The sequence below is a fragment of the Anas acuta genome, chromosome 3 (assembly GCF_963932015.1).
Source record: "Anas acuta chromosome 3, bAnaAcu1.1, whole genome shotgun sequence".
In the NCBI taxonomy this organism is placed as follows: domain Eukaryota; kingdom Metazoa; phylum Chordata; class Aves; order Anseriformes; family Anatidae; genus Anas; species Anas acuta.
Window position 1 is genome coordinate 11,987,030 of NC_088981.1, and position 23,603 is coordinate 12,010,632.

General features: G+C 40.9%; 1 protein-coding gene across 3 annotated transcripts in view; it reads left to right on the top strand.

Moving 5' to 3' along the window:
- The window catches only part of MACROD2 (mono-ADP ribosylhydrolase 2), an 854,218-nt gene that overhangs the window by 924 nt on the left and 829,691 nt on the right, over window positions 1-23,603 (top strand). For 2 of the 3 annotated variants that reach the window (XM_068675719.1, XM_068675720.1), the window contains exons 2-3: window positions 3,631-3,747; window positions 23,496-23,603. In XM_068675719.1, coding sequence (XP_068531820.1) covers window positions 3,631-3,747; window positions 23,496-23,603 — 225 coding nt within the window. Of the gene's footprint in view, window positions 1-416; window positions 558-3,630; window positions 3,748-23,495 lie in introns of those variants that run through there. The other variant, XM_068675721.1, reaches the window with a different exon arrangement.

A 23,603-nucleotide genomic window follows, 5' to 3' on the forward strand; every position in this document is an offset into this window, starting at 1 on the left:
TGGGGTTGTTACAAGTTCTCTCTTTTCTCCTATGTTCCCTACGATTGCGTGTGTATTTCAAGGCAGGAAGGCAGACGACCGGTTCAAAGGACAGCTTTCGTCCTCTTTGTGGAGAAATCCAGTAGGCATATGGAAGGAGAAAACCTGAGAGCCACAAACAGGCTGATCGCTCTGTAGGTTAGCTGCTTCCATCAAACTCGCCCCTGAGGCAGGGAGTTACATCGTGTGTCCGTGTTTCTTTCAGAGCTGGCTTGCAATGTGCCTGTAGTCGAGGTGAGACAACAAATTTCTGCCAGATTTGAAAGTTTCTCTCTTCCAGAGCAGAGAAGATGGAGTTAAATCTTCTCGGGTGTCGCTTGTGTGCCATCAGCTGTAAGCAACTTCACCTGTGGAAGCCCTTCCTGCTGCCTGTTGTTGCCTTCCAAGGAAATGCTTTTATGCAGGGGGCAGCTGGGGGAAGGCACCTGGCCAGCCCTGGTGGGAGTTCCCACTGTTCCCCTGTTGCTTCCAGCTTTGTTGTTTGTGCAAGTTTGCAGCACGTGGACTCTAAACCCTAGGTGAGGAGGGTGCAGTACAGGGGTTGGAACAGGTGAGGTGCAGGCACGCCTTCATCTTGATGTGCTGTGAGGATGATGGTCTCATCAGAGCCACGATAACCACCATCTGTTGAGCAGGGTGACACTGGTGAACGCAAGCTGAAGCTCGTGACTGCTGCTGAAGTTATTCTGGCCAGCGAAGCATGTTTCTGAGCGCTAGCTAGCCAGAACTTGGTGTCACTGTGCATAGTGAGAATTAACAGCATTTGCCAGTCTTCTGCTCCAGTAGCTGCTTCCCAGCATTACGTTTGTGGTGTTGGCCCAGGGTTTTTCAGGCGTGTGTGTGAAACTCTGGCACGTTACTGCTGATGCTGGTCTTTAGCTTGTAGCCCTGGGTGATTATTCTTACTGAGCATTCTCTTTACTAGAGAGCAAAACTACAGAAGCACAACTACTTTCCTTCCTATGCAGGTTGTCCTTGAAAAGAAATTTTATGCCAGGCCTGCCTCTGCTGTTCCTGCATACTTCCAGCTCCCCACAAAGCTGACTGCTCGTGCTGATTCTGCTCTTCCCTTGAAGCTTTGGGTGTGATCATTTTGAACCTTTTATGTTTTAAAGAAGTTCCTATTCTCAAAAAGTGCAAACTGCTAAATACTAAGTTCAAACCCACTTGCTTTCCTTAATTACTTCTTAGTAATTGAGGATTAGTTCAATTTCTCACAGGGTAGATCTTTCCTGTGGTCCAGCGAAACAGTAGGAGCAGGACTGTCATTGATTTTGGAGTCTTTATGGTATGCGACTGGTCTGCCCATGAGCTTCCAAAGCACTTCAACAGGTGACATGCAGAAAACAGTCTTTGCAGCTAAAGATGTTGGAAGCATCTTCTGGGAGGTCTGTGTGCAATTTAAACTCACTTTAAAGTCTCACTAGTGACTTGGAAGGGCAAAGCTTCATACACCCTTCTTCTAGAATTGTGTTTTGGAAGGTGGGGAGCTGCCTCAAACTTCTTCAGCAAAAGGCAGTCAAACTTTCAGTGTTAGTTGGTCCCTCCAGCCTGATGCACCCAAATGTGCTCTCTCTTTGTCTCGTGTTCATGTTTGTCTTCTGTAGTACTTTTAACAGGCACATTAAGTATCTTGTATGTTTGAAGATGAAGCACTAGAGTTAAGTGTGTATCCATAATGTATAATGAAGATTCTAATCACATTTTACTTTCATATTTGTAACTATCCAATTAAGATACACAGCCTTAATAAGGGGAGAGAAGTGGTGTTTTTGACAGTACAATTTCTTCTTCAGTTGACAAAAAACATCAAAAAATATATATCTTTTGATAAGAGTCTGTGCTCAAAACTTACCTTTGGTATTTTAGGCTGTACTGACTATACTCTGCATCATTAGGAAACTTACATTATAATAGGGTTTTTGCAAAATAAGCTATTTTCTTGAAAGGTTTGACCTAAGAAGCAGTTTGTTGAACTCATTTACTGTTCCTTCAACTTGATCCGAATATTAGCATCTCTTTTTAGGTCCATCTAGTCCTTTATGCCAAAGGCAAAAAATATGGATCTTCCTTGCCCACATAGCTCTTAAACTCTTTTTGATCATCAAAGAGTATTTATTCCTGATTAATGTGTCAAGAAAATCTATTAGTATGGTAATAGTAGTTCAGTGCCACTGGTAAAATGCACCCAGAAACTTGATTAGTTCATGGAAGCCTTGACATGGTCTGTTCTTTTCATTCCTTATGCAAGGACACATTTTGTACAAAACTAACACTGAGCATTAAAAGCGTATTTCACTTCTGAGTGAAGTCATCCTGCTTGATGGGGTAGGGAAGGAGAAGAGAATGCAGCTACGAGAATCTGGTGCTGGGTCAGGGCCAGTGGGGTGTTTTTTCCTCACCTCAGAACCTACTGCATTTATAGGCAAGTCTGAAGACAAGTGAAGTTGGCACTAGCTGTCAAAATTGTACAGCCCAAGCAGTTGTACTTTTTGCTAAATGCCTTTTTTTTAAAAAAAAAAAAAAAAAAAAGACATGGTGACTGTTTCTCAGATTAAAAAACAAAACTAAACAAAAAAAATCCATGTGTACTTCCATGGGGTAATCAAGCATGTTATACTGATGTTCAAGTACAAAACTATAAGCCTTAGCCTGAGCTCTTGAATTTAAACCCAGCTTCTGCTTTACAGCACTTGAAATGGTCCTTGAATCGTGCTGGTCCTGGGCTGCTCTTTAGTTACCTGGGCAGCCAGCGGAAGGCAGTGGGCTTCCCTAGTGCTCGGGCTTGTGTTCCACCAGTTTGGCAGTCACATTTACAGACTTGTAGTACTTTTTCTTGGGTAACAAACTGTTAGCTTAGTATTTTCTGTAGCTGCTGATTTTGGCCCAAATCGGGATGAAATGCTACTGGATGTGTTTTAAGCAAATGATAGTAGATTTTGCATGCTGGAAGTTGCATTGTTCGCAGAACAAAACAACCAAACAAAAATGCCTCTTACTTTTTATCACTCCAACCATCAAGAAAGTGACATAAGATTTGACTTTTGCTGACTTCTTTTTGTAATATGTTGGCACTCTGTTAATTTTGTACTATTCTTCCTTTCATTCTTTGCTGGCATACATAAACTTGTTTCAGGAGATAAATGCATCAGTTTTGATGTTCAAGATGTTTTTCTAAATTACATCTGTTTTATGAATACAGAACCTAATAAATGCATTATAATGCCTGGAAATTCTATAAAATAACAATTCCCTACTTAATGAAGCTGCTGTTGGATCTCTGATCTTGAGTTTAAGTGACTGGAAGACGAGGTGCTGTAGTGATGAGGGAAGGAAATCTGGACAGTTGAGAGAGCAGTGAAGCGGCATTTTTTTGCTGAACTGGGATATCCAGAAATAGGTGCAGGCGGTTGTTTAAATGCACTATGTTCAGCTCCTATTATTTGTAACTCATCAAATCACCCATGCTTGTTTCTTTCAAACTGTATTTAATTGCTTCAAGGACATGGAATTGGTCACTACTTGGCCAATGTACAAGAATATATGAAAGCTTGCAAAACTTTTTTTTTTTTTCCCCTTTCCCCTAAACAGAGCGTTTGCTGAAGATGACCTTGGAGGAAAGACGCAAAGAGTACTCGAGGGAGTATGTTGCATTGAAAGATATTCCAACATGGATGGAAGAAATGAAAAGTAAGAATGAAAGTGATGGTAAGTAAAATGGGGGAGTCTTTTTAAATAGAGACTGTTCTGCTTGCTTAGCCTGAAGTTACTGTTAAGAGAGCCAGGACTTAGAAACCCTGTTATTGCTAAAAGTGGCAGCCCTATGTGGGGGCAGGAGTGCTTCATTGAGAGAGGTGGGGGGTGGAAAACACCAAAATACCTTAAAGCCTTGCTGGCATCCACTAATTTTGCAAGTACATGCAGACAGTCATAACAACACTGATAGCCTTAAGTATACGAATTAGTTATTCTCTGCCTCAGTTCTTAGTTTCTAGATAAGATATTTTCTAGATATTCCAGTGATCAGCCATGCGTAATGCTCTTTTGTCTTTAAAATTTAGCAGGCATCATGGAGTGGGGAATCTGGGCAAAATGGTGGTGTTCTCGTAGGTAGCTGAAAACAGCATTTGTTCCTGATGATCCTACATGTTTGCTTGGGCTGAGGTGCGCCAGCCTGGCATGCATGAACCCCTCTTCTCTTAGTGTGTGCAGCATTATCAGGATGGCCAGTAGAGTTGTCCAAATACTTGCAGTGAACGCTGTCCAGAAATGTGAGTCTGATTTAATAACATAGATCAAGTAATTGAGGTTTAGGTGGATGAGAATTTAATTCTGTTACAGTGCCTCATTCTTTTTCTAGTTCTCCTTCATTCATGTGTGTGTGAATAGGAGGGAATTCTTTGGTGTGATTTCCTTTGTTTTATTTCTGTGTCTTGACTTGGCTTAATTTTGATTCTTGCAATCTAAGTATGCAATGTGAAGTGCTCACGATTGCAGTTTTCTTACTGCTGCAGATACAGGAGTAGGTTTCTGGCCCTTTTGTTACCATTAGGGGCTAATACTTACTAGTATGAACAAGAGTGTAGGGTGATCTTGTGACCATGGCTGACCATAGTCTTTATGATAATATTCAGTGTAAGATTGTAGTACTTCCTTTACAGTCTCGAGGGGCTAACAGAGTTGCAGATACCAATGTCATAAGCAGATAATGCTTTCATCTCTTCCTAAAAGCCTCCTTAATGACTTTTGAAGTGAAAATATATATCAGAAGTTGCTGAGCTTTTAAACTCTGACATAGCTTTATTACAACAGTACTCACAGACCTCTTTCTCCCATTACAGTAGGTCTTTGATATCTTGTAAAGAAGCTAGTCCATCTAGAAAACAAGGGCTGCATAATAATCAAAAGATTACCTGACTTCTCCAAAGTTTGTTTAGGAGGTCTTTGACATATGAGAATATGCAGTCTGTCATGTAGTTTAACTGGGAAATTCTTTATCCTTCTTAGCCTGAGCTATGCTTTTATTCTGACAACTCTCAAACTCAGTATGAGCTGCTGAAATTCACAAATCTCCTGCTACATGTCCTGCTGAACCTGACAAGGTGTGGATTTATGTTGCGATTGCTGTTACACCTCACATAAGCAAAATGTCAGTGTCTAATATGTGGGTATTGGATCATGGCAGTAGTGAATTTATTCCGTTGTAGATGTTCTTGCAATCCCTGCTAGTACCCAGTGCTCTGCAAAAATGCTGGAAGGCAGAAGTTGTTCAGAAACACTTTCTTCTCTGCTATTCAAGGCTTTTGTTAGACTGCACATTCAGGAGAAAATATCCTTAGTTTACTATTTTCTTAGATAGATTTATTGTAAATAAGCCATGTGGAATAGTGACCTTGTAGAAGGTTAGCGTACGGAAATGATTTCACATTTCAACTGATCAGTGCAATTAAAAGAAATCTGTGTTAGTGTAACTGTTACCGCATCTGTTTCAAACTTTTGTTTCCCTTAAATGTTGACTCCACTCTGAAGGCATCAAGAGTATACGAAGGGATGAAGCTCCAGGTGTGCTGAAGTCTGTGATGACTTGAGAATTCCCTGCTCAAATCCTGCTATTTTCTTCAAATGAAAGGCTACTTCTTCTTGCAGTGACAAACTAGAGAGGTCTGAAGGAGGAAAAAAAAAAGCTGTACGCTTGACAAGCCAAGACAGCAACTGATGAGGAATGTGGAAAAAGCTTTCTACCATTTACTTCAAACACTGTATACTGTGAATAAATGACAGATTGATTAGTAAAGTGTGGAGTAGCTGTTCAGGAAGAGTGATGAGGACAAGTCAAGAAAGGAACCAAGAACAAATAAATGGAAGCAGGTGTGATCAATCTTCAGCTGGAGTAAGAAGCTGTAGGAGAAGGGGAGAGCCTCTGGGCCAGGCATAATGCCCACAGATGCACCAGGCTGGAAACAAAAGGCATTCAGTACTACACAAATGTTTGTACTGACTTAGGAAAACCATCTTGTGAACAATACAAAGACTTTATGGTACCAATTTTTAAACGTGAATGGCTTGCTGGAAGGTGTTATGAGATTAGTTTGGCACCCGCTCTGCTATGGAAGTTTAACAGGACATTATTAAAGCCTTTGGAACTGCTGAAGCTGAAAGGATTGAAAAGCTTCCTGTTGGGAAGGAACCAGCCTCTGACCGTTCTCATACCTCTGTCTGGTCTTTAACAGGAAGTTTGGAGAATATACCTTAGTTGTAGAGGGAAGTTTCTTCCCCTGCTCCTCCTTCGCTCTCTGGTGTGAAGTGGTATTCGGAACCAAATTGCAAACCATACCTGTAAAGCTTTGAACAAGTTGATCTTAAAGTGAGTTATAAAAAGGCTGGAAATCTTAACAAGTGTGGGATGTGTAACAACAAAGGATTCTGGGGAATGAAATAAGGGAAATCTCAACGGCAACTGACAATTCCTTTGTCTTTAGTGATTTATTTTTTTTACAGCAGCAAATGTGTGAGAATGATGAAGTTGAAAGGAGCTGTGTATAGTTCAGCCTCAGTTTTACTCCTTTGCAACTGAAACAAAATCCTGCAGTTTTATAAGTCATCTTACATGGATGTGGGTCTTGACGTGCCTTAAGAGCTGAAATTGGTTTGTGTTTTCGCATGGAATTTGGCCGATACTTCTGATGCTTTTCGCTGTGAGTGGGGCAAGGAGTGATGTGGAATGGAAGCACGTGAGCTTGGTGCCCACTGCTGTGAACGGAGGGAAGCAAACTGACACAGGCATGTGTTTTTCTGGGAGGTCTATGGTGTCAGCATCCCTGGGGTTTGAGAAACAACTTGCCAGACTGTGAAAGCGGACCTCAGAGATCAAGTACCATAATACTGTCCATTCTCCTTGCGCTGCTGTTATTTAGGAGCGGTCCTTTTTAGTCTCAGAGGAGATAGTAGTAAGGGAAAGAATCTCTTTATGTCTTTATGTCTTAATCTCTTTATGTCAAAACTTCCTCAGGAGTAAAACTTTTGTTTTAACCACTGAGAATATGAGGAACTGTCCACTGCAGGGACTAAGAACGACCCTGTCATACAGGGAGAGGTAGTATGTCAGCACTGAAACCCATCCTTTCTCCCATACCTCATCCTTTGGCTGTACTTGAAGGCAGGCACTTCTCATCTGTTTGGTTACATACTTTGAAGAACAAGTCCTTCCTGACAACTTACAAATAATGGACTTTTTTTCTGAAGTACTGGATTTTTTATACTTCTGTTTCAATGCTGTTTTATATATATACAACCTTATACTAGACACTTATCCTGTACAGAAATGGTAATTTGTGTGTTGTTATGCTTGGTGAATAAAGAAACGATGTAGAAGAATAACTAGTGATTATTATTTTTTTTTTGAGCTAAAAGTACTATCTTTTTCTTGAATACAGAGTTATTCATGAAGATGTCTTTAGGTTTCAGCAGGGAAACTAGGGAAAAGGCTTCTTCTTTCAAAGAACTTTTCTTTGAAAGCTTTTTGAAAGCTTTTCTAAAAATCAGTGTTTGGGGAGTTGTGTTGCTGTTGACGTTTGTTTATCACTAATAGATAAATGCTTTATATTAATGTAGTAATTCTAACAACAGAATTCAAATTTAACTCCAACATTTTATAATCCTGCTGTGGGCTATCGTAGTTCTCAGGTTTTGTTGGTACAAAGAAAACAGCAAATTCAGGTGATGGTTTAAAGGTGTTCGCTAGTGGTAAGAACTACTTTCGATTCCTTTAAAAGGAAGGATACAGCAACTTGTGGGACTTAAGTTGTTTTTATTTAAATGGTATGAAGGGTCTGCAGTCTCTTTTGTTTTAGCAAGTTTTGAAATACGTAGATGTTCTAGCTGCCTTTGAATTTTCTTAGTCTCTTACTTTTAGAAAATGATATGGTTGAATGTGTTCAAATAATCTACTTTAATGCCAAAGGTTTTATGTATAATAGTAATGCTTGGGTTTAATACCAGTATCTTTGTACTAGAAATCTGTAGATACCTGAATAGTCACTGGGTTGACACAAAAGTATAGAGACAAATCAGCTGTATAAGCCACTCAGTGCTTAATGCTAAAAAGAAAGTTTATGATAATATTGAGCTTTATTGACCAGCATTTCTTGAGATTGTTAACTAACCACCAATAATACTGGCTGCTTCAGAGCTTCTCCTGTTAGTGATGTGAGTGTCTCTCCTGCAGGAACCATGAATCAAGGTGGTGATTGTTCTTTTACCCGTCTCTCTCTTTTTTTTTTTCTTTTTAAAGAAAAAAGCAAAACACAACACACAGCCACTTCAGAAAGTAAGCTGCTACCCAGGTACAGGTGAAAATCAGCCAGAAACATACAAGTAAGAAACAGGGTCTTGTTAAACTGCTGTTACCTCTAGTGGGTCGTACAGAAGAAGTAATTACGTTCTACAAGAACATTAAAACTTTCAGAAGTTACTTGCTAATGATGGGGTTCTCTCAGTCTGTAATAGCTCTGCAAAACCACGCTTCCAAGATCACATACTACCAACAAAGCAAGTCCATCAGCTTGCATTATCTTCTTCCTTTTAGTGACTTGAACAACTGTCTTTAAAACAGATTTCTACCTGAGTGACAAGGATGAAAGAAAATTGAGACATTTAGCTCTGCGTGATGCTTGCTGTCTGTCAGTCAATGAAAATTGTGCTTTTGCTGCTGGCTCTGTTTGGTTAAATTAGTAGCACAAGAACTTTTCAGCTGTGCTAGTGTATAAAATGGGAATACCTTGCATGTCACAGTTCAGGTTCATCTGTTGTGGTCTTAAATGTGAATTTCAGCTTCACTTAAGCTCAGTGCTGTATTTGCTTGTTTTGTTTCTTTGTTTTTATTTTAATGTTTTGTATATTGGATTAGCTCTTCTAAGCGTACACCTCAGGTGTTCTTTTCCAAAAACGGCTTTGCAATGCACGGAGATGGGAAAATATCTCTGGGAGCAAGTTTATTTGAGAGTAGGCTGAGAAACAGTTACCTTTTGGAGTTGGTTTGCTTTTATTAGCAAGTATTCCTACTCATGTGGTGATAACCCTGGCGTTATTAGATAATTCAAGTAGTGTGTTTGGGGGGGAGGTAAGCTGATGAACAAAAAGAACCAATGTGTATTTGATTGACTGTGTAACTTCTTGGTGAGCAGCATGTATATAACCTTTACAGGATGGACTTCTTGCCAGAGAAATAACATTTGTTTTACAGTTCTCCTCAAAGAAAAATCTTGCTTTCAGTGAGATGGTTATTAAAAAGCAAGAATTCAGCTCAGTATATATATACATATACGTCTGTATAAATAAAGAACACATAATTCAGTGTGGTTAATTCTCTATAACAAGATAAGTCACTTGTCCTTGATTAAGATGATGACTTCTTTGTAAGCTCTTGTTCTGTGATTTATTTATTTTTTTTTTTAGCAAGTTAACATCCACATAGCATTAAGCTGAACATGTCCTTGATGAAGTTATCATTTATGGCCCTTTTATGCATCTGAGAACCCCTTGCATTTTGATGTGGCCAACCACAGTTAACTATAGGAAAGGATGCTGCTATCAGCAATAAATTAGAATCCTTACTGAAGCTCCACAAGCTATTACTGTGCTTTTAAGAGTCCTAGTAGCGGAGGTGCGTGCAGTCAGGTTAAAAGTGTTTTTCACCTGGTAAAGATATACCTAATGTTTAAGTGCTCCTAACCTGTATCTTGACTAGATTAATAATTTGCGAGCCTTTGTCCCATGCGGTAGGAGAACCAGTCCTTTTTTGTAGCTCCTGAATTTCACTGGGTACTGAAGTTGAGTACAGAAGTCCCTAAGGAAGTACTAGCTGGAGCCAAAGCCCAGATGATGCCATGCATTGTCAGCAGGTAGGTCTGCTCGGATTGCAGGGAAGGGTGGCTTTATCAGCAGTGATGCTGTGTGTAACGTGATTTGTGGTGTTCCTTGGAAATGGCTGTAAGTGGTGTTTTCCTAGTTCCAGCCTGGAGTTTTTCTGTGGCTGACTTATCTCAAATTTAAGACTTGAAGGGGAAAGAAGGATAGAAACTTCTTGAATGAGGTAGCTGTTTGATGTATGTGGACGGAAAAGTAATCGGTCATGTGTATCCATTTCCAGAAATTTCTGTTTATGTATTTGTTTTTCTTCCCTGATGGACTTATTTTTCCTTTCAGTTTTTGTGTAATGGATGAGCTCCCTTTAGCAAGATCAGATCTCCAAATTAATTTCTTGTTCTATGAAGACAGTTTCAGTAAGTCATCTAGTTTTGCTCAGTAGGGTAGTTTGGCTAAAACCTTAATCTATGACTTATGATAGATGGTAGCATGTGTGCTCACAGTCTTTTGCAGACAGATGTGAGCTGATGTGCCAGCCTGACTAAAAACCATGCGTCTCTGATTAGCTTGAGGCCAAGATCAAGCTGTTAAATTGTACCCTTGTCAGTGCTGAGTAGTGTGGACCTGGTGCTGTGTTGACTGGTTACATGACTTCCAGATAACCTTCACTTTCAAATACAGGCTGGTGTCCACCTGCAGAAAACTGGGACCTTCTTTTTACTGAAGAAGAGAGCTGGCGTTGCTTGCCTTGCTTCACTGCAGCTTAGTTGTGACAGACATCTGTGAAGATGCTGAACTACTGCCTCAAGTAGGACTTGCTGCCTGGGGCTAACAACAATTAGTGATCACGCAGGCTAGGCCTGCCAGCTGCTGCTTTCCAGACGTGGGAGGCTCACAGCAAATCTAAAAGCACATGGATATCTTTGTGGTGGCTACACTCCCTTGATAAGGTAGTGGTGTCACCGATAGTTTAAGCTCATTGAGCTCTCTGAGTGGTAGTAGCCAACTTTCATGCATAGCTGCGTTTGCTTCATGCACAATTAGACACATGATTACATGTGTGTTAAAAAGCTAATCACTGGAAACCAGATAAGCTTGATTTCCCTTTTCTGGTTCACTAGAGCCGAACTGCTCGGTTCAGTAGAGCCAACTCGCTCACCACAGAGAAATGTCTATAACAGACAAGTAACCTTTGAGTAAGTTGTTGTAGTACTTCCTACGTGAGGTGGTACGAGGCTTTCTCTGTGAGGTGGCGTCTAGCTGATGTGCCACCAGAAAATCCAGCTGGCACAGAATTCATCTACCCTGCGGAAAGGGCTGCATACAGATGTTTGCTACAAGGTGCAGGAAATGTTTTCCTGTGCTGGAGAGTAGGCTTGAACAATCCAGTTTATATTTAAGCTTTTATTTTGCACGGTTTTAAAACAATTGAAATTATAATTGTGGCTCCATTTCACTAAGATATTTCTTATATAAATGGAGGGAGTTGAGCATCATGTTTGTGCACAGCAAAGGTTTGCAGCTGTTTTGTGTTAAATGGGCACATAGGAGTTTGTGTGACCAAGGGCCTTCACCCAAGTTTCCAGTTGTTCTTGTGGACAGGATGCTGTAGAACTCACATCTTCCAAAATTAAACCTCTCAGCATCATGTTGATGTAGCCAACACATTTATTTCTGCAAGTTGAAGTAGTTCTCTACACATATCCTTGCAGGAGTAGCATCTTGAGGAGTTAATGATCAAGCACTGAGTTGGTAAAGACTGTTGTATAGTTTACCAAGAGGAACCTCTCCAAAAGACTGAGTCCATCCATAATGCGGATCTGAAGAAAGAGTAGAGCTGTTGGCACATTTGTTTTACTTCAAAACACTTACCTGCCCCTGGCTTTTCTCACATAGGCTTTTTTTATGTGAATGTGGGCCGTTTGGATGCTCTCCTTTATACTGATGGTTACTCTGTAAAGGTGTTCAAAGTTGCCTGTCATATTTGTGCAGCACCTGAAAAGCATTTAGTTCAAGTTCAGCCTGGGTTGGATTGATTTCTGCGTGCTTAGTGTCACTCTTTTTGAAAAAGGAACTGCTTAGAAAAAGACACTGCAGGGTTCAGTTCTTGGATGAACATAGTATGTGTTGTATTGCTGTACTTCTGTTGGAACAGTTAATCTAAATTAACTGAAAGAAAACCCCAGACTTCGTGGTAACTGCCACTGAGGGTATGGATCAGTTATGTTTGAAGAAGCAGAGGCAATCTCTTTTCCACTTTTTTGCCAACAGAGTTTTAAGTTTAAGTGCATTACAGGTAACTAAATCCAGATAAAATAAGGCGGTTGTCACTGAATTATGCCTGCAAGGACTTATGCTACAGTATTCTAGTGCTTTAAGGTGTTCCTCCCCCCCCCCCCCCCCAAAAAAAAAAAAAAAATTGTATTTTATGTGGATTTGCAGAATAAGATGGTACTAAACATTGCTCCTAACTGTTACTGAGTTGGTATTGCATCCTATTTCTGAGGACCTTATAGTAAGCAACTATGGTTCTCTGTACTAGTGCGTATGGGAAGAGTCCTCTTGAAATACTTACAAGGTTTACTTCGTACCTTGCTGTTTGGATTGAAGTTATATTGTTTCTTAGGATCGTGAATTGCTTTTTTTTTTTTTTTTTTTTTTTTTGTCTTTCCCCTCAGGTGGGAAAATGCTGCAAGGTAAGCCTGACCCAAGTCTAAGGTCTTCATGCAAAAGACATTTTTTTGTATTTGCATAAAAACATACCTATCTGTACCCCTGGCACTAGAAAACTGAAGTCCCTCTCCCATCTCTAAGCAGCGTTGTCAGTATATCTCATGCAGAGATGTTCCTGAATGCCGATGGCGTGAAATGTTTGCAGGAGTTACGTAGTTTGCTGGTAGTAACTTCTTATTTCCAAGCTCCACAGTAAGTACTACAGAAGGTGTAATGCTGAACTAGAGAAATGGTTGCTTAGCAATGGTGTAGGAAATTTATATGACAGAGGATGTAGAGTAAAAATTGGCTGCTTAAAAAGCTAATGAATTTGCACACTTTAAGCTTACTTTAATTCTGCTTGATGCCGCATGTGTTGTGTACGCCTACTAAAATGTTTATACTTCTAGGTGAATAAAACAAATGCTGCTGAAAACGTAACACCTGGTCGCATACTGCTTTTTTCCAGCCAGTTTCTAAAATTGGCTGGAGTAATACTGTGGTAGTGTAAGTTTGGGGTGAAGGTGATCTCGGGAAGTACTGGACTGATTTGGGCATACCAGTAATAGTGTTATGAGTTCTGAGGTATTATCAAGACATGGATCTTGCAGTTAAGGTGATCTGGTTTGTCTTCGAAGGAGTCTAGTGAAGTAGCATCACCCATAGTCTTTCAGCTTTATTAAAAAAAGAATGAACATATTTCTCTGATGCCATAAATAGTAGTCAGAAAAAGTACATGTTTTTTTGTCTCTCTGAATTGTCGTTGTTAATTACAAGTTCTCTGCAGTAAAGACAATCAAGTAGGGATTGGGTTGGAAGTGTCATGGTGTAGTTCGTGTCTCTGTGTGGCCTCAGGTGACTGTTTAATGTACTTACTACAGAACAGCAGTGAGAGTTGGACTGAAGATCTGTATATCTAAGGTTTTGGTATCCCTCAGATCCAGGTACTCGTAATCAGGCTTGGGCAAGAACTTAATAAATATTCTGTCCAACAGTGTTGTTAGTCCAATACATTGTCACAAAGCCTCAAATCCCTCTGAAGCCTCACATTAAGAAGAAGAAAAAAAGACAACAGAAGATAGTTACTGAGTGAGTTTCTTTAAATATGTAAAGCACAGCTCCTTCTGGGGTTCGGCTAAAGCAGCAGCCATGCCTATGGCCCCGAAATAGTGAAACCTCAAGGTACAGAAGCAAGCATAGCAGCTGGATGCTGACTCTCCAAGTAAACACAGAAATACCCTAGGGCCTCAGCCTCCTTACGTTGCGTCTTTGCTCTGCCACTGTGCATGGCAGTGAGGTGAGGAGACTTTGATTTATGAATTGACAGCTGTGCGTCCCTGCAGACCAGATCGTATCACAAATGCAGGCTGAGTATGTATTCCCTTTCTTGTTCTCCCTGTTACCACTGCTTTCCCAAACTTCATTCTTCGGTATTTCTGCATTGCATATGAAGTCTTCCATAGTTTCCCAGGAACTTCATGAAAAGGTCCAGCCTTTCTGTGCTTTCACCTTCGTCTTCTCACAGACAGTGGGCTAATTTTGCCTCTGCCATTTTTTTTTTTTTTTTTTTTGGGGGGGGGGGTAGACTGAGGAAATGTAGGAATGTAATGCTGCAAGGACTACACAAGACCTTTGTAACACCAGAATAAACGCACTGTGCATGAGCATTATTGCATGGATTGTTAGGAACATTGATTTCTTTGTCAATTCTCATGGTATAACCCTCTCTGTCTCTAACCTGTGACATAGCCTTCAGTGTCTTCCAGTTCCATAATATGGCTGAAAAGTAGAGACTCTTAATTATCAACCTGTTTGTGGGCTGCTGATAAATGTGTATTAACGTGAATCAGAGGAGTTACTTCTGGGTAACTCCTGGGTAAGGTCTGGGGCATATCTTCTCCAGCCTAGATCCCAGCTCTCCCAGTCTCTCCTTTATAGAAAAGAAGTCCCGGGTGGGATCTTGTGTTTCTAAACATGACAAGAGGGTGTAAAAGGGACAGGAGGCAGCTCCGGCCTTCTCAGCAGTGCGCCGTGACAGGACAGGAAGCCATGGGCACTACTTGAAAGAGAAAATCCTTTGAAAATAAGAAAGTACTTGCTTCCTATGAATGTTTGAACCCTTCAGCAGGTTGCACAGATTGGAGACTCATGGAGACTCCACCACCATCCTCGGAGATGCTCCGAATCCAACTGGCCAGGCTGCTGGGCAGCCTGCTGTGGGTGGCCCTGCTTTTAGCGGGATGTGCTGGGCTGGACATCTCTAGAGGTCCCATCCAACCTCATCCATTCTGTGTTTTGTGGTGTCTGTGTGCCCCACTGGCTTCATACTTGACTACAATCCCTGGCTAATCCAATTATGCCACTCTGTAATTAGCTGAAACAGCGTATTGGCAGAGTACCATCAGAGAAGGTGTTGGTGTTCATCACTGAGTGCCTTTAACTTGCATGTAGTGCTGTGTTTTTGGCTAGGTAGAAACCAATTTGTCTATGGCAGCTGTTCCCTCCCTGTGCCCAGGTTCTGTTTGTGTTCAAGTCCAAGAAGTGGCAGAGCGAGTCTGTGCTACAAAACTCAAGTACTGCATCTGTGAATGCTTTCCTGTGATGATGAAACACGTGGAAATAATGCTTATCTTGATTTAAATAAGCAATTGCCTGTCCTGCACAATCATCCACTGTTAGTAGGAGTGAAGGCAGGCACGTAATGTAACAGATCTTACAATCTGGCTTTCCTAAAGCTCTGTAAGCGTATGCAGAAACAAATGGAATGGAAAGCTGTGGGGTTAGTAATTGCTGATAGTTTGTCATTTTTAATCTGTACAAGACATTTGTAAAACAAAGCATGGGGAGGAGGGGTTGGAAGCAGTGAGGACAACATGCTGAATATTTAGTAGGATGATTGCTGCACTGTTTCTGGTGGTTAGATGCTACAACTTGCTCTACTCCTTTGTTTCTTCAGCAGCCCATGCGAAGAAAAGTAGAGCAGTGTCCTGATCCTGCCTTCTGTTGGGTTCTCCTAGGAGGGGAGGTATTGGCCTTTGCCTGGGGTCGATGTTGGGTCTTGCATCCCTTGCTTGGGGCCTTTACCCAGCACTGCTCGCTGGCCTTGTTACAGATTGCTGTGGGAGAAAGCATTGTGGGGACACGTGTTCCCATAAGTAGCTGTTGTGGCAAGGATGAGATAGCAGAGATTTTTCTTGTTTTATTGGAAATAATTTATTTCCTACAGCAGTGAATTCTATAGCTGTCTATAAATGATGAAACTCACCCATTTTCAGCTTTGTTGCTTGCAGTTTAGTTTGTTGCTCATATTTTTATGAACTAGAGGGAAACACTGAGAAATAGGATTTGTTAAACAAAATTTAATTTTAACACTGCAGGCTTTTGAGTCTAGCCGCAGTAAATCCTTTTCGTTTGTTCCTTCTTTGATTTCTTCTCCTATCTGCTTTTGCTCAAGGAATGCCACGAGCTTTCTTTGCCAAAGGTATTGCTTTACACTATGGGTCTTTAATAACTATTTTTTACTACTGTGTGTGTACTCTTTCATTATCAGAGCTGAAAAATTACAATGTGTTTTTAACAGAAGCTCTTCCAGCTGCAGGTTTTTCTCCTCCCTTTGGTTGCAAGCTCTTTGGTATTGCTGCAGGGATTCCTGTAATTGGATGTCTGAGATGGTTTCAAAAATTAAGACGCTTTAAAGCATATGAGAAGTCAAAATCCTGTTCTGCTAAATTGCAGATCAGGTGTTAGTCAGCACGGGTTACCTGTGATATCCTTTGGAATTTGAATTTAAATCTTGATTACGTCTTTGAGACAAGGGTGGGGAGGGAGTACTTGAGAAGACAAAAGACCAGGTGAAGAATACAAGGGGGCAAAAAAAAAAAAAAGCAAACTTTGAAGTATCAGTTTCTGTACTGAAGGAGATAATGTAGTGGGGGAAAAATGTGGTTTTCTGATCAGAGGGGTTAACGTGCCTTCTGAAATCTGGACAAACTCTTGATGGAAGTTTCTTGGACACTGGGTATTTTAGCAGGGACTTGGTTTGGGTTGGTTTCACAGAGGTGTTAGGTCTGTGGTGTGCTTCTACGTTGTCATCCCAGCGTGCTCGTGCCTTTGATGGGGGCTCCCTCTAGTGAGCTGTTCATAAAGTCCTTTTTCTTCCAAGCTCTGAAGCACTGCTCGCTTTGGTTCAAAGCATGGTTCTTCTTTGCTAAACCTGATATGGCTTTTTCTGCAGATGTGTAAGGTGCACCTGGGTGCTGGGATTGTCCTTGTCTTTTAGTGCAAGCTGGAGGGAGCTGCACGTAAAGCAGAGAGGTAGGACTGCCTACTTGCTCTGTCTGGCATTAGGGCCTGAGCCGGTGTACTTCATGTTTGGAGACAGATGTGGATAGAAAGAGCTCAGAGACATCATGAGTGTAGTTGAAGGTCTAAAGGATGTGACCTCAGTGAGGAAGCTAAAAAGGGAAACCAATTTCTTAATGAAAGAGCATGGAAGAAGGAAAATATCGGTGGTGGGTGGAGAGAGGACAGGGCACCAGATGTTTGCATGGGGATACAACAGGTGGGCTTTGCTTGGCAAGCTTTTCTTGACAAAGCTCTTCAGGATAAGCTAGTGCAGTCTGTTCACAGCTAATGCTTTTTGAAATCAAAGTTGGCACCACTGAGATATAACAGGTAGAAATACTATGCAGAGTATTGCTGTGCACAGGTGGTTGAGCTGCAACTTGAGGAATTTGTTTAAAAGAAGTAAGAGCAAATAGCTCATGGTTATTTAATACACACTACTTGGCGTGCTTGGAAACATCCTTGCAAACAAAACCACTCTGTGATATCAGATGAGATGAACATTGTTTATCGTATTGGTCGGGACCCTCTTTTTCCTTGTCCACCTTGGATTAAAAATGTAAGCGTGCCACTACTGGATCGTATCAAAGGTTTGCATTAGCCCAGCGCCTGCTGGCCAGCTAAGGATGCCAACAGGAGACTGCAGAAGCTGAGAAAGCAGATGGAAATGCTTTTCAGGGATACTGTTTTAGCTTCCGTCAGCCTGTAGCAATGGGTATCTTAATCTAACAGCGGCATCCTTGTGCTTGATGTCTTCAGATGGATCTGATGATACAGATTTGTCCAGCTGCTGTTGGGCTTTCTGTAACTCTTCACTATTAAATTTGTAGAAGAGTATTGCATATGGTGGAAGGGATGTGTGTGTTTGTTTGTTTTTGTGTTGTGGGTTTTTTTTTGCCTTCTTTGCCTTTTAAATCTTTTGGATTTATTTGAATCCTTCCTAGTTGTATTATGAAAAACAGTAAGCACTCAGTTTGCTTTCTCCAGCTTCCTTGGTAAGCTCTTTTCTGCTCTGCAGGATATGGACTTCTTCTGGTCCTACTGTGTACTTTCAGTTCAGCAATGCTTTTGCTGACATGAAAGCCAAATTGCATGTGGTTTTGTGGATGTGGGTGTTGTGTGGGTTCATGCAGTGGTGTAATAAAGGCTTCTCCCTCCTTTCCTCTTCCATCCTGTTACATAGAAAGCAAAGCTGCCAAGATAAGAGCTTGATACAGCAGTGCATGTGCATTACTGGACAAAAAGTTAGCCTTACTTGGGTATGACTTCAAACAAATGTCATCTTTTTTAATAGGATTTCATTGGGTTACAAATCAGTCAGTGCACTATTGCGTTACATGTCCCTTTGCTTTCCATCAGCTAAACACAAAACCAAGGTGAGGATAGTTTTTGATCGAGCTGAATTGACTGACTCATTGTAAAAGCTAACTTAATTTTCTTGAGGAAAGGAAGAAACATCAGTGCTGTGTTGTAAGCAAACGGTCAGATGAGAGATGTGTGTGGTTGGTTCAGTGTCGTGTTTCAACAACCAATGCCAGAAACCTTGGGAAGTGTCTAACGAGGGGACAAATGTCTGGTGCTATTTCCTTGCATTTTCCTTAGCCACGTGTCGTTTGCACCTTGGAGGTCTTCTATGCCAGAAGTAGTATCACCCTAATTAATAGGGTGAAACTCCGGAATGAAGTTTCTTTTTATGGGTTTATTCAGTTCTTCTTTCTTCTGATGTAAGTTTATTTCTGGCATTCACAAAAAATGAGTGGGATAAATAATTTCAGTGTTTTTTCTTAGAACTCGTTGCTGTTGGAAGGAGGCTCTCCTATCTCATCATATACGGCAAGATCACCCATACTTGCCTGTTTAAGTTAGGATTGGAACAGGCTCCTGAGGGTAGTGGTCAAAGCACTGAACCTACTGGTGTTCAAGAAGCATTTGGACAACACTCTCGTGCGTTTGGGGTGATTCTGTGCAGAGCCAGGAGCTTGATGGTCCTTGTGGGTCCCTTCCAACTCAGGATATTCTCTGACTTTGGCTCTCCCAGTGCTCTGACAGTAGACACATTTGTGGATTGTGTCTGTTTGATTCTTCTCCTTACAGATGGATGCAGTGCTACTTCACAGGTTGTAGGTAAACTTTTTCCAGGCTTAGTATAAATCTGACATCAATAATTTTCAAAGATGTCACTTTCAGTGCACTTGGCCTAAATGAGAATGAGCTTGTCTTTTTGCTTTCCTCTCCCTGGGATTCCTTTTGGATGAAACTTTCTCCACTGCTGCTGTCTGCTCTGTGAAAAATTCATCTCCTTTTATTTTTTTTATTTGCTTCTGACCCAATCACATAATCTTCATGGAATGCTTGAAATATTGCACTTCAACTGTAGTTTGAGTTCAATCGTAGTCATGACTGCTATCTGTCCACACAACATGCATAGCTATTCGCACAAGTTCTGAGATTAAGGAAAAAAATAGGTATCAGAATTGTGGGAGTGGGGTAACTCAAGAAGGCCAAACTAATGCTGTTTATTGCTGCTTTGTTACAGCTCACCACAGTGTGTGTGTTTTGTTTTCTATTTAAGGAGCACCTCCCAGTTAAACCTTCTTTTAATTTTGAGTGCAAGATTGACATGGGATAAGAAGTGGGTTGCAGAGCCTCCATGTGGAGGGAAGGAAAGCCCTAGATACCGTCTTACCAGGCACGCATAAGCCCAAATAAAGCAGAAGATGTATCTCATGCTAAAGAGTTTTTATTTTTTAGCAGCTGTTTTAATAACCACGGTTTGATTTAAACTGGCGATCTGAAGGCATCCAGGCTTCTAGTGAAGCTGTTTGGTTGGTATACGTTCAGTTCTTGCTTGTGAGCAATGACAGCTGTGGTGAGACAGGAGCAGTTCTTCCAGCAGAGAGATCCTTCCTAGACAGCCTGTAGTGCTCAGCTGGGTGGTCTTGAAAACCTTTTAGTAGTGCCTCTTAAATTTTTCTGTGGCTATGCTGAGATTTCTGTAGAGGTCAGAAAATGCAGTCTTAGTCTGTTTCCTTTTTTTCATCCTGAAAGCTTCTCATGTTCAGAGTAACACAAAATTTTCTGATCTTGGAATCAGTGGTACCTCCACCTAGAACTGAGATGGACTTTGTAATAGACTTGATGTAGCTCATTTGTTTCACAGGACATGAATCTGAGTTGTCCTGGCCTTTCAACTGTTCTGCCCCTTCAAGATGCATTCTGGACAAGCAGTGTTGAGTCAGACTTGAAGTTCTGATTTGCTTTACAGGCAGGTGTTCTTCTCTCCAAAGACTTCCCAGGGATGTTTCTCGGGTTGTGGGCACAGCTGTTGTCTGCTGTGTCTTCTAGTTGGGTATCTTGAGCATCAGCACAAGGTGGGGATAATGCAAATTCCTCTTCTGTATCTCGTATTGAGGACTGGTGTTACATAGCAACCATTTTGGAGGATTTATTTCTTGAGGAGGATGTACGTACAGCTGTTTCATTAATAGAGCAAGAAATACTCCCATTATGCCACAAGTGCAAGGTAAATCTGTCACTGCTAGGATTTTTATTAATGCATTAGTATGTACGCGTGCTGTGTGGCCTTTGTGAAATATGCAGTGCTCTGGGCTTGCTGGCTTGTCCTTGCTGGGCTACAGTACCATGAATTACAGTGCAATACCTGCAGCATATGAGTTGCTCAGGCATATTTGACGACAGTGCATCATTCTTAGTCACAGATCTGAGATTACAGCGTTACCTTGGAAGGAAACTTTGCAGTAAATGAGTGTAGTTTTTTTTTTTTTTTTTTTTTTTAATTTGAGGAGATAAAAATGTGTGTGGTTGAGGAAGAGATCGGAGACAAAGCCAGAACTGAGCAGGAGAAGAAAATATCCCCAATAAGATAGCAGTTGGACTTTGTTAGGAAATGCTGCATGCCAGTCCCAGAGATCTAACAGACAGCAAAAGAAAAACAGTTCTCTCCTACAACTATTTGTGTTACATCAGGGTTACTTCTTAATCAGGGGCTTATAAGTAGACTTGAGTGTTCTCGACTGTGGGTGAGACTTGGCTCTCCAAAGCTTCCATCAATCTTAAGCACTTCTCTGTAACAACCAGGATGAAATAGCTGAAGCCAAAATCCTCTCTTAAATCAGCTTTTTTTTTTTTTTTTTTTTTTTTTTTTTTTTTTTTGAGGGGGAAGAAATGAGGGTAATTTGCCCAAGATGTACAGGCAGCATGTGCTTTTACTGCCGAGTTGTATTAAAAACAGCAGTGATGGGGGTGGTTCTTGTGGGGCATACAAGGGACTTGCTGAAGAGGATGTAGGAGATCATCTAGGAGCATTAGTTTTTGAGTTTTTTTTTGTTTTTTTTTTTTTTTGGCTTATGACGCAGTGAATTTACTAACTTTTTTTTTTGTGGGGAAGGACTCTTGCAAGTGGTTTTGCTGAAATGTGTTCAGCACTCATGAACAGGGAGAACTGCAGGTGAATTTGTGATGTATGCAGAGGACAGGTCAGGAGGCAGTGATGGTGTTGTGTGGCATCCTACAGACAGAGCTGGATGACTTTGCTGGTGGATTGCCTAAAGTAAGGGCTATCTCTGCACTGCCTCTCACCCAGAGGTTAGCAATAATGAGAATTTATTTCTATATTCTGTGCTACCTGTTCTCTTCAAGGCTCTTCTAGGTGATTTTTCTGTGTTTTTAGTGTAGGGTATTGGTATAAATACCCTAACATCCAAAATGTACTTGATAATTAAATTTAAATGGTTTGACTTGGAGAATTCAATGTGTTGGTGATTTTAGCCTGTGGTATGGGACTTCAGCACAAGGTGGAGGGGAGAAAATTATGGCTGGGGTGTGTTACATTTGGCAGTGATCCAGTAGGACGTTCACTGGAGAAAGGTGGGGAAAACTGGCCTGCTTGCTAACAGAACATCCTTTCCTTGCTAACAGGAAAGCAGATAATAAATCACTGTGTAAATCAGTCAGAGGTTGATTTTTATTTTAATATGACTCAACAGCAAGCTGCAATGCTTACCTTATGTGGAAAAACTGAGGAACCCTGTAATGTTTGTTAGTTCAGGATAATAAAATATTTTTAATAGGATAAAAAACGCGGTACCTCTTGTGTAGAGATTACTTTTTGTCCTATCTAAGATGCTGAGGCTGATCTGGGTAGCAATGGAATAATAATAGCTTTAGGAGCCAAATATAGGAATAAAATTCATGAATATACACACTTCAGTACAAAACAACCTTTATGCTAAATATAAGGCATAGTGGCAATGTATCTTTTTGCTGGAGGTGACATGGACTTTACACTATGCATGTGATAGCTGATCTAAGCCAGAATTGAGTAAGACTAATTATTTTGGAGAGGCTGAGATAAATGGTGATTTCTGAGAGCAGTTGTTTGGGCTGAAGTTGAAGCAATATCTAAAATAAATGCAACTTATTTCTATTTGTGGTTGCTTATAATGCTGACGGATTGGAGCAGATGTACTCTAACTTATGGAAATTGATTAAAGTGAAGGTTGATCAGAAATATTTGGAGCCAGATTTGTTTACGTTGCTTCTACTCTCCTGCTAAATCTTCCCTTGAGTTTGTTTTGCTTAAAGGAAAATACTTACTTTGAGGATTGAAAGCTATTCTCTTCTTACATTGTCACTTCAGAGGCTCAGTTCTGTTTCTGGTCAATATATGAGTTTGAGCTTCTTGAGACCTGTAAAGAACTAAATTAAAACAAACAAACAAACAACAAAACCAAACACAATCTTTCCTTCTTTCCCTACTTCTTTTCTAATGACTTAGGTGTCTTGCAATGCAGACGCTTACTGGCTGATAAGTGCGTGTGGAAGTATTTGAGGTACCTGAACAATTTTACAGATAATATGATGCTAGGGAAGTGAATTGGTGATGCAAAATCATGAGTTTACCAGCATATGGGACTTAATACGACACCGTTCAGTAAGGAATCCATTTGAAAGCTGATTTATGTGGAGTCTTCCACCCCCTTCCCGTAAAGCAGTTGACAGTGGCCAAGCTCGGATTTGAAATTCACTGGCATTTTTGTTTAGGTTTTTCTTCTCCCTGCTGTGTCAGGACTAGTTCTCAGTGGTGGGGCTGTTGGCAGGCTGCTTGCTCAGTGCTGTTACCCAGCTCCTGAATAATTCTGGGTCTGATAAATTAATTCTGGGTTGGATATATTATTGCTGCAGTGGGAGGATTATCTTAACTAATTCTTTTTTTTTTCGGTAATTTTCTACCCTTGCAGCTACCCAGGAAAAGTATTTGATGGAAGTAGCTCTAAAAAAATGTGTATGTGCATGCTGTTTTTTAACCAGAAGGTATTTCAGTAGCTTTGTACCCGCAAACAAGCAGGCTGCAGGGAGATGCTGCTGGAGTCTGCGGGCTGCTGGTGCCCTCACGAGGCCAAACTACAAAATGTCACGGTCCTGTGAGTGGAAATGCTGGGACCTGCTCACAACTTACAAGTAGTCATTTTAGAGCTGCTTTTGTAACCTGGTTTTGTTACTTTCTTGTCCCGTAGGTGAAAATGCGAAGGAAGAACAGCAGGGGAAGAAAAGTCTGAGCGAGAAGGTCTCCCTGTACAGAGGCGACATCACGTTGCTTGAGGTCGATGCCATTGTCAATGCAG